At 30.1% G+C, this 12,076-nt stretch overlaps 1 protein-coding gene across 1 annotated transcript; it reads left to right on the plus strand.

Annotated features, from left to right (window-relative positions):
- Positions 1 to 6,616: 6,616 nt before the first annotated feature.
- Positions 6,617 to 11,251, plus strand: LOC113868700 (ninja-family protein AFP1). Its single transcript, XM_027504526.1, has 2 exons — positions 6,617 to 7,811; positions 10,569 to 11,251. The coding sequence occupies exons 1-2, from the start codon at positions 7,046 to 7,048 to the stop codon at positions 10,985 to 10,987; spliced, it is 1,185 nt and encodes a 394-aa protein (XP_027360327.1). The 5' UTR covers positions 6,617 to 7,045; the 3' UTR covers positions 10,988 to 11,251.
- The last annotated feature ends 825 nt before the right edge of the window (positions 11,252 to 12,076 follow it).

A 12,076-nucleotide genomic window follows, 5' to 3' on the forward strand; every position in this document is an offset into this window, starting at 1 on the left:
AAGAATTTTTTGATATCTGGAAATGACGGTCACAATCAACAGTAGCAGATTTATATGTCTTCCCTTAAAATTACAATTCCAGCTTCCTTGTATAATCGCTCCAGTTCAGCACCTGTGAAGAGCTCTGTATCTTCTGCTAGCTGTATGAGATCAACATCACCACCTAGTTTCATTCCACAAAAATAGACTAGTGAGATAGAAAATTTGACAACCCCTTTCAACTTGCTGTTAGGGTCAACTGGTTTGAGAATATTTTCAACATGTGGCTGATTCATGAAATTCTTTGATCACATGCACTAGTTGTTGGTATATTTAACATATGATACAAATTCATTATATTTCAAAAAATATAATGAATTTGTATTTTAATATTTATAAATTTATTATTATTATAATTTTTATATTTCAAATATTACTGGTTTTTATTATTTTTATTGATATATTTTTATAAAAATAATATTTAAATTAATCACGCTATCATTTAAAATAACTTAAGAATTAAAATCAATACCTTTTAAAAATATTGAGGTTGAAATAAAAAATATAAAAATAAAAATATAAAATTTGATATATTTTGAAGATAAAAAAATATATTTAATCTATCTCTTTATTAATTTAAAATTTTAAAAATTAATAAAATATTATGTTACTCCTTTAAATTATTAAATTAACTTCATTTTCATCCATGCATCGTGGCAATGTATTGTACACAATAAAATTGTGTTGTTGTGTGTGTTTTTTTAGATATAATTAGCTTCTAATTTAGAATTGTTTGTTGTGATGAGGAGTTTGCGATAGAGTTGATAGTTGTCTTTTTTTAGTTCATAGTTTTTTATACAAATATGTTTTTGAATGTGATTTTTAGACTTTCTATTTGTGATGATAAATTACAGACATAGGAGGCTATTAAAACTAATGATTGTAAGTTCGGAAGTGTCTTCTTATTCTCATGAATTTATTATTACTTTATTTGAAATATTTATCTACTTTATTTGATTTAAATAATATTTTAGAGAAAAATACAACAAATTAATTATAGAAAAATAACTAAATACATGTTAAGTGACAATAAACACTATAAAAGTCAGCGTTGAAAAGAAAAGAAAAAGTAAATTTACTTCTAAGGCTATGTAACTGTCACTTTGAGGGATTAGGATGGCAAAATCACCTATATAGGTAAAGTTAACGTAATTTACTTGTTTTTTCAATTCTCTTATAAGCTATTCGAAAGAGTTATAAATATTTTTATCATGATAATTAATTCATGAATATTTAATTTGGTAAATACCCTAACATCCATTAAATTTGTTGGATATTGAAATCACAATTATTAGTGAGTTAAGATTAGTTACTACTAGTATTTATGCAAAATTGTAATTTTAAAGATTTGGTATATGATTTAATTGTAGTATATCAATGAATTGAACGTATACATATACTCGACCTTTATTTGATCTCTCAAATTGTCCTATTCATTTTGAATCTGATTCAGATCTGAGTCATCGATGAATCCCCAACATAAGTGGGTAGTGGCTGGTCCACGTGCATCATCGGCATTATTTTTTTTCAAGAATAATGTTATTATTATAAATATATTCTTTTAAATATACTATTTTTTAGAAATTATTTTAATTTTAAAAAATTAATTACTAATGAAATTTAATTGTTGATTATATAAAAATATATGAATAATGGTTTAATTATTGTTTTTGTTTTTGTTTTTTTATAAAGGTTGTTATATTTGTAATTAGTCTTTTATTTTATTTTTTTGGCTACTGTAATTAGTCTTTTATTAGTTTCTAACAATTTAAACAAGTAGTATTAATCTTATTTTTAACTTCTATTAATTAAATACTAATTTGATTAACAAAATATTAAAAATTTAATCTGAGTTATCAATCTTTATTAATTAAATATTATTTTATTTTATTTTTTGCTAATAACTAACTAATTTTTCAACTTCGATGAAACTTAAGTATGATATTACATTCGTTAGTATTCTCTATTAAAATTAAAATTTTAATGTTAAATATACATCAACATTAAATATCTAACATACATTATCAAAAACTTCAATCGTGTTTAAAGAATGTACATAACTTAAAAGTATTTATGACAATACACTTAAATTTTTATCATTTTAATAAAATATTATCACAGATGAAGGATTTAACACTTATTATCCTACTCAATACATAATTATTATACGTGATACAACATTTAACTCCTAATGACTACGTACATGCTCTAACAAGAATTATTTATACGATAGCTTTTTTATTGTAGTTATTGCATGTGAGTTATATATACAGAAAGAACAATTTAACACTTAACATATACCATTATTTTTTCAACGAGTACGTTTAAAGATACTAATTATTTCTTAACTACTTTACAATGAAGAATTAATTATTGTTTAAATTTTATTCTTAAATAATAATTACGTGTAATAAAATTAAAGTGAAATTTTTTAATAAATAATTATATAAATGATACAATAAAATGAATTTATTAATTTCAACTTTTAAAGCTGTTATCAAGTATCTAAAATTAGTATTATTTTTATAAAAATAATTTTATATTTTTAAAATGATAAATAATTTATCTTCAACAATAAATTTAATATTTTTATAAAAATTATATAATTTCTTATATGAAAAAACTGTATTGAATATATTTTTGAAGTTGTTTGTGCTGTATATAGCCTTGAAGACAATTATTTTGATATGGGAGGAGTAGAATTAATTAAAACTAAATTAAAAAAGTGTTAGAAATATTTTTCTCTTTAGTTGAGTGCATTCTCTTCCACCAACCACCGAACTTCTCTCTCTTTACTCTAAAACATGAAGTAAGGTGACACGTGCGCGTCGTGACGTAAGCACGGTGGCTCTCAGCGACACCCAAGAGTCGCTCTCACGGGTTGTTGATTGATGTGCGGTACTCCTCACCCGCACTGACACGTGTCATCCTATACCAGTGAACCACGTGGCATTCCCACGTACACCAGTCCTTTTGCATGTCCTTTTCTTTTCAAAACCCTTTTCTTATCACTTTTTCTTTTTTAATTTAATAAAATTAAGTGCAACTTGGTAAGTGGGTCCCGCCTCCATCATGACCCTTTGTTTGGGACCACGTGACGTGTCCCACGCTCTTCCTTCTTCACCCTTTCATCCGGTCACAAGTCACTCACCACTACTAGGTCTCCCTCGTTGACTTGCCAATTTTGTGGCTCTGTTTGACCAATCCCTATGCCTGGATAGAACAAAAAAATTAGGAAAAGGTTTAATTGTTCTTTTAATTTTCATTTTAGTTGTTTATTTTAATTTTATAGTTTATAATTATTGAAATTAAGTTTATATTTTAATTTTTTATTGAATAATTAATAAAAATAGACATAGTATTAATTTATTGTTTAAAAAATACATAAAACATAAAACATAAAATAAAATAAAATATATTTATTATATTTAATGTATACGATTTATCATTTCTATTATACTTGTTTAATTATTAAATAAAATTTTAACATGAGATATTTAATTTGAAAAGTTAAAAATTAAGAAAATTAAATAGACTAAAAATAATATCTAAATTAAAGAAATGAGAATCGAACGTATTAAGCAATTTTTTAAAATTTTAAAAATTAAAAATTAGTTTATTTAATAAAATAAAATTAAGAGATAAAAATATAAAAGAATATTTTTTTTGTAATTTTTCTAATTTAAATATAAATATTTTCTTCTCTTATTTCTCATCTGAAAGATGCTATTTTTGGTCAACCATAATATTGAGTCCTGAGATTGTGTGGAGAATAAACGGACGCTACGTATGATGGCTCTTTTGATTTGCATTTGAGGTTTAACTCCGTTCGTTTTGACGGATGTTTCAGATTCAGATTCGAAATTCAGTTGAACGACGCTGCGAGAAAGAGTTAGTTGGAGTTTGTCATTGTTGGCAAATATACGTAAAACAAAAGAAACCATTAGAAAATAGGTTAACTCGTGCAACTGTACAATAAAGTGGACACTGGACACGTTTCACAATTGAAAGTTACGTTTCATATTAGGAAGCTCAAAATTTATTTTCTATAAATTATTTATAACGCACAATCTATAAAAGATATTTAATAGGTATTGTATTAATTTATCTATTTTTCTATTATAATTTTTAAAAGATATAATTCTCAAGAACTAAAAAAATATTTTGTACGCTGCATGTCCCCTTAAAACTTAATTTTTTTCTTTAAAGATAAAATATTTTATTAAACATTAAAATAAAAAAATTAATGTTATGGAAAGTGGTAAATGACAACTCTTTTAAAATACATAGGGTAAAAATATAAATATAATTCTTTTAAAAAAAAATTCCTTAATCATTTTAATATGAATCCCTTGAAGTTTTTTTTTTCTTCCAAAATCCTTAATATAAAACTAATTAACATGTTAGTAGAGTTTAACTTTAAATCAAACTAATCATTATTAAAATTTCAAAAAATAATATTTTTAAAAAAATAAATTTCTTAATATACATAAGCTAGTTAAAAGAACTTTATAAATAGAACTAAAAGAATTAAATGTTTTAAAATTAATAAAAAAAAGCTAGTACATTATAGTTTATATTAGTAAAATTTTATAGTTAAACTTCAAAACTTTTTAAATGACTAGTTGATTACATAACTTATTCAAGTTTTTATAAGTTATTTCATAAACATACGTAAAATTTGTAGAAAATTTCCTAACATCCCTTAAATTTAAGACTCGATAATTTGTATAAATTTAAAATAATTATGATTTTCAAGTTATTTTATATTCTTTTTACATTTATTACAAGTATTTAATATGTTTTATTTCACTTTATATATCTTTCTTTCCTTTACACACGCCTCATATTCTCATACCCTTCTAGGAGAAAATGAGACAATCATCATTGAATTGGAAAAAAAGAAAAGAAAAAGGTGTGATTGATGTTATTTGGTAACATAATGGAATTGAATGCAAGTTAACTTTTGCTCCCAACAAAAGTAGGTTTAGATAACACAAACTCTTGCTTACGTGTCCACATATAGATTCTACAAAGTGAAAGGTTAAGCTGAAATGAGTAATTTCAATTAAGTTAGTAAGCATATATATGCTTTGACAGCATAAAAAAAAAGAATCTCACGCTATCATAACTCCAAAGTCATAATCAATGCATGGTCTTATGTGTCATATTTTGAATGGGATGAGATATTGTTTATTTCGAACATGTTCTAATCAAATATTTTGTAGGATATAAAGAATGAATTAACTCCTAAATGCTTCCAAACAAACCTTTCTTTAATTATAAAATAAATAACAGTAACTATCAAGGAGAAGATTGAGAAAACAAATGACCATTTTAAGAAATTTGAATATTCAAATGTATTTTCACTTAAGATTATATTACCTTATTATTATTTAATTTCTTTTTTCTAAAAAATTGTATAATTAATTTTTATTATACAAAAGTTACACAAAACACGCATCTTCCACTTTGAAAACATACTTGCTACTTTATACGTTAAATTCGCGAATTTCTTCCAAATAATTACATTTTGAAAATAAAGAATTCTAATTTTTTTTTTAGTGAAACTGCTTTCACACCACATCAATCAATCGTACTCACAAATCTTATTTTATCCTTATTTTGGTCAGAAAAACACACAGGTCAAACTCGCATCTTACCCAAAATAAACTAAATAATTGCTTTCGAATAACTCGCACACACATTTTAACATTCAACAAATTACATATAGCACAAAATTTTTATACCGTGTATACCACTGATATTTTCGTGCCCTTTTATTAAAAAAGGCAAAATTTAATTATATTTCATCTTTATATTTAATCTTGTGACTTATTTTAATCGTTGATATTTAATTTCATAAATTATCAATGGTTAAATTTTTTATCTAAAATTTTAAAGGTATAAAAAACAGAAATATAACATATATGTGATGTAATATTGATTTGTAGAATTAAATTGATAAATAAAATATAAAATATATAAATTGAATTAAATATTTATTTATCTTGAGTATAAACATTAAAAAATAGAAGCGTTGGAATGCGATGTAAATGGAAAAAGAGAAACAGAATAAGTTTGAAAGAAAATAATAATTAATGATGGGATACAGCTAATGAATAAGAAAACAATGGAGGGCACATGGGTGGCAGTGAGCTTGACGAATTGGAGAAAGTGGGAACCGAAGGCCACGACACGACCCAACACGATGCGACACGACCCAACAAAAGCCGCAGCAGCTGCAATACGAGGAGGACGAGGACAAGCCAAATTATAAATCATTTTTCATTATTATTCACGTTAACGACACGCGTCCTCTTATCCCTTCCCGGGATCTTCACCGACACGTGGCGACTCGACCACTACCTCCCTGTAATCGACACGTGTTCCATCTCGAGACAAGTTGTTGACAGCGACCCCATTCCGCAGTGAAAAATCGTGTCACACTCTCCACGTGTCGTCTACGCGCCTTCCCACCATTGCCACTTGTCTTTTCATTTCTCATTCAACTTGTCACATCCCAAGGGCATTTTCGTCATCCCATAAATATTATTCCCCCTTCTCTTTCTCAAAGAGAAAATAACACCTATTTCTTTTTTCTTCTGTGTTCTCCTCACTTCTTTTGTTTCTTGTTCAGTCTCCCGTTTCTCCTTCCGGGTTGCATTCCTCTGTTCTGTCAAAGCAAAGGGGTATAAGAAAAATCGATTTTTTTGGGGAAGGGGATTGCTTCCTGGTTTGATTTAACAGACCGAGAAGAGTTTCATTTTTTTAAATTCTATTAATTTCGATTTCCCCCCTCAGTTTCAATAAAAAAAAAAAAGAAGGTTTTTGCGATCTGGGTGAGTGCTATTGTTTGCGTCATTGGGTGAAAGAGCATGTTTTGTTTCATGGGTTTTGCTGATTTGAATCATTCACCTCACCCCCGCGAGGCTTGTTGTAAGCGTTATTGGAACAGTAACTAGCTTGTGATGGTTTATGTTACTGGGTTTGGTAATAGACATTGATGGAGAATCATCATCATCATCATCATCACCATCAAAAACAACAGCAGCAGCAGCATGATCAGAATATGTGTGTGAAGATGGAGAAGTTCCCGAGGGATTTGCTTCAAGGATTTGCTATATCAAGTGGTGGTAGTGATGATAACACAACCCATCATCATCATCACCATCATGATCAACGTGGTGAAGAAGAACACGAGGATGAAGAGGTTGAGTTGAACCTTGGTCTTTCCTTGGGTGGTAGATTTGGGGTGGACAAGCACGCCAAGAAGAAGAAGCTTATGCGTTCCTCTTCTGTGGTGGGAACAATGCCTCTGTTCCGCGAGGACGACGCGGTGGCGCCGCCGCCGGCGACCTACCCTACCCTCATGAGGACCTCGTCGTTGCCGACGGAGACTGAGGAGGAGTGGCGGAGGCGAAAGGAGCTGCAGACACTGCGGCGGATGGAGGCCAAGAGACGCCGGTCGGAGAAGCAGAGAGTTTCCAGAGAGGTTGCCGGCGGGGGCGGTGGTGGTGGTTTTGAGGAAGTGGAGGGTGCAAGTGCAACAATGGGATTGAATAGGTTTGGTTCTTCTACGGCGGCACCACCACCTTTTGTGTTGCCTAGTTGGGGTGTGGCGGCGAAGCAAGTTGTTCTTGGTGATGTATTGGGGAAAGGGAAGGTGGGTTTTCAGGGATTGTTTGCACAACCATCTTCTCAGGGTTCAGCAGATTCTCAAGGGGGAAGCTCTTCATCAGTGTCTGAAATGGAGAGCAAGTCTTTTCTAGGTAATTAATTATTTATCATCATATATGAGAACGATATATATATCTATCTATACGAGTTCCCTCTTTTTTGGTTTTGTTTACAATATCTACTTGCCTTGTATTAGTTGTATGTTTGGTGTGGACTGTTGTTGTTTGAGGTCATGCTTTGTATGGTGGTCTGTGCTGATTGTGTTTTGAGGGCCTGTTTCTGATTTGTTTCTTTTTATTTGTTATAATTGTTTTAAACAGGTTATCTGTGTGGCTTACTTGTTTTAAAGTTTTCATGGATTATGTGAATTGGTTGCCAACAAGGTTGATGATGGAAAGAGTATAGTATAAAAAGATTTGATTCTGTTGCTGTTTGTTCCCATACTTTCTCTGTTGAATTTTAAAGAAGGTGACACACCGAAGTAGATTCTGGTTCTTCGCTTTTAGGGGAGCTGAATATTTAGTGAGATTTAATATTAAAGAGTGTTCTTCTACACTTGATGAATTTTAGCTAACCAAAGTCGATTAACTCGTCAATCTCTTTTTTCCTCCTTTATTAATTTTGCGTTCTATATTTTTAAGAACTTGGAATGGTTATAAACTGAAGGCAATTTTTTTTCCTTTTCGGTCTTTTATTGTTATGCGTTAGTCCCTTTTTTATATTGGACTGATCGTGCTGCAGCAGATTGAAACAAATTATTCTTTGTATGTCAAACTCTGATTTTGAGGTTTTCATTTTCACCTCCCTTGCATGGTAGTCACTTTTATTCTGTCTCTTGGAGTTTCCCTTGCATATGATTGCTGAATAACATCATTTGAAGCTTAATATTTGAATTAATCATGACACCATAAGGGGAAGAGATGTAGCTTTACTTATGAAAAAAGCTCTTGAATTCAATGTAGCTTAGTTAGCTGACTTGGGTTGCCTCTATTCAAGTAAGTTGTCGCATTGCTCTAATCTAATGTGTTAGTGTAATGTTCTGATTTTACAGGCTTTGTAGTTAATTTACGCAGTTTCCTCTAGTGACGCTGACTTGTGCTATTTTAAACTCTAGCCATTTAAGTTAAAAACCACAAAAATACCAAGATTGAGAATTAAATTTCCTATTATGGCTGTTTTTGGTTCACTCTTCAGACGTAATATGAAAATTGTACATACCCGTCTGCTGTTCATTTCTCAGCACTTTTATTTGTGCTGATAAACTTAAATTTGGGAGGGATAAAAGAGTAATTTGGTACACTTTGTATTTTATCTGTCTTTTGGTATGTGAAGCACTGTGATTTGGATTATACAGTCTGGATCTGATTTCTAGATGTTAAATGTTCTTTTAATGCTCACTTGTTGAAAATTGGTTTATGTTATGGAATCTGAACTTCTGCTAAATTTTTGGAACTTGTAACTTTTGTTGTTCTTAGATTTCTGTGCATGTGTCAGACAAAAACAGTTTTAATGACGACATACTACCTTCTTGCTCTATTTTGGTCATTCAGTTTTACGAGAGTTTCAAATATGATGTTATTTTCTCCCAGATGGTTTGTCTTTGTGCATGCTCATTGATGTTGGAAGATCACTGTAATATTGAATTGCCATTCTTGTTTGCAACATATTCTTTTGTCATTTTTCTCTATTTTTTCCTTGTTTGTTCTTTCTATCATACTACGGACAAAGGGGAGCCACTGATTGGGTTGGGGTAGATTAGAAACCATAACCTTTGCAATCTTATGCCTGATGGCATTGAAGGCAACAAATGTGCTACAATCGCCCACTTTTTTTTTTTTTGTTCTCCGATTTTTCTGTATCCTATCCTAAGGATTCTCTTTATCTATGTCACTTGTTTAAATAAAATAGGACAGAGAATTTTCTGTGTGATAGTGGCAAAACAAATATGGCTTGACCGATTTGATTGAGTTTACTTCTAGACTAATATATTTGGTTTAACACGTGGTAACACTTTTATATTTGGTTTAACATGAGGTGATAGCTTAAAAAACATTATGCTTTAACATATACCATCTAACAGGCTAATGCTAGTAGACAAGTTTAACATGTTGTTCGGGTGGATAATATCATTTATGATCAATGACATTCTTCAGGCATAGGTGAGGAATACCAACCTTTAATTTGTGGATAGCAGCCGCATAATAGCAATTAATCCTCACTAGTTCTTAACTTTGTAATATATTGCGATCATCCTTTGCTGATGGTATAATGAATATTTCCCTTTCAATTAAAATGTGAAATTTCGTGTGCGCGTGCACCCGCACGTTAGAATAATTTATTTTAGCTTGAATTGTGTGTTGGAATTAATTAAAATAATTTGTGGAATGATCAAGAATGAACTTAACCTTTTTTTGACAGTTTCTCAACTTCATTCCTTTATTTTCTAAATATTTCCCCAATTGATTTATAAAGCCTGCAATGGTATTCCAAGGATTCTCACATTTCACCACTTTTTGGATAACAAAACAAAAAATGAATTTAGAAAGAGAAGGAGCAAAAGGAAGCAAAACTTTGCTAGTGTTGGAGCAAATATACTCTTCTAAGCATTTGATTCCTGTGTCATTTTGTGTCTGTGCCAACCTTCTCTTTGAAACATCAGTTATGCAAGTGGAATTTGTTTCTTTACGAAGTTGGAGCATGTGTACCTTTGGCAATAACATATGTAACTTCAGAGATGGAATTTGTGGTTTGGTATAATTGTATTACTTAGCTGAAAAAGGAAAACAAACACCAAAAGTTAGAAAAGGAAGATGATCCTATTTGATTCTGTAGTTTTCTCAACGTAACAGGATCAAGCAGTTGTGGTGAAGCAAGAAGCCCTGCTAGTAATCAATCAATACAAGAACGAAGCAGCCAGGGTGCTGCAGGTTCATCAGTGGCAAAGACCAATGAAAATATGACTAAGACTTCAAGAGCCGAGGTGGAGAATCGATCTAAGAAACCTGCAAAAAATATAATGGGGAGGGAAATTGGTACAAACTCAATGGAAGACATGCCTTGTGTGTTTACAAAAGGGGATGGCCCTAATGGAAGAAGAATTGAGGGAATCTTGTACAAATATGGTAAAGGTGAGGACGTGAGGATAATGTGTGTGTGCCATGGAAACTTCCTCTCGCCGGCCGAGTTCGTTAAGCATGCGGGCGGCGGGGATGTTGCACACCCTCTTAGGCACATTGTTGTAAACCCTTCTGCTGCTCCCTTTTTGTGATGGAGTCCCCTTTACTTACCCTTCAACTGTAGGGCTGTAATATAGGTTACATTGAAGAGAATGAACATTAGTTTGGTAGCTTTTTTAGTCTATCTCCATTTTTTCTTAAGGTCTTCAACGAAACAATATTATATATAGACACATGCATGCCTTCCTTCTAGGAGGGAGCATTAGATTCCTCACTTTGACATCCTTATCATCTGTTTTTCATTTTTTGGTGTGCACCATGAGTTTGTTTCAGTCGAAAGTCAATGACTAATCTCTTTGTTGCCTATCAGTTATTGAAGTAGGTTTTGTTTCTATTAACAAAGTTTTTTTTCAGATACTTGATTAGGAATCGAATCTTGATCAGAATGCTTAAAAGACTTTGTTATTTGCCAGTTACACTCAACTTTGTTGGTTTGAGATCTTTAATATCTACCATGTGATACAAAGAAATCTTAGTTAGGTGAAGACTTGCATTACATGCTGAAAGGAGAGTTAAAATGTGGCTAATTATGCTTACAACATTTGTTCAATGTTATGACTAATGTATTAGCAGCATGTCAACCACAATTAACTGTCGTTTTAAGACATGAAAAGATGCCATTTATAGTAGTTTTTTTTAAGTAATTAAATTATTTATGTTTCATTTTAGTTTTCCTTTTAATTATTAAAATTTATGTTGATATTATTTTTTTCCATTAAATTTGATAATTTTAAATTATTAAAATATCTTCATGAATATCTTATTTATGAAAAAAGGTTCCGGGTCTTTTGTCTAAAAATAAAGCATTTTTTTTGTACAAAATTTTAAAAACTAAGATATTTTTAATTTATGTGAATAATATATATATATATATATATATATATATATATATATATTAACATTCTGTTTATAGCTAAAGTATTCAATCATTCAATTAAAAGTTTGATTAATTAGTTTTTGTAATCATTTTTATTTAATTGATAAACTTGTACACTGTTTGTGAAAAATTTTTTTTATACTATTAATTGAATAAAAAGTATTGTATATATAACTTCTAAAGTAATTATTATAAAAGTTAATGGTTTTTTTGAGTCAATTTAAGATTTGATGACTTAAGTATA

Source organism: Abrus precatorius, unplaced genomic scaffold, assembly GCF_003935025.1.
Source record: "Abrus precatorius isolate BTA unplaced genomic scaffold, Abrus_2018 Scaffold6, whole genome shotgun sequence".
Lineage (NCBI taxonomy): Eukaryota > Viridiplantae > Streptophyta > Magnoliopsida > Fabales > Fabaceae > Abrus > Abrus precatorius.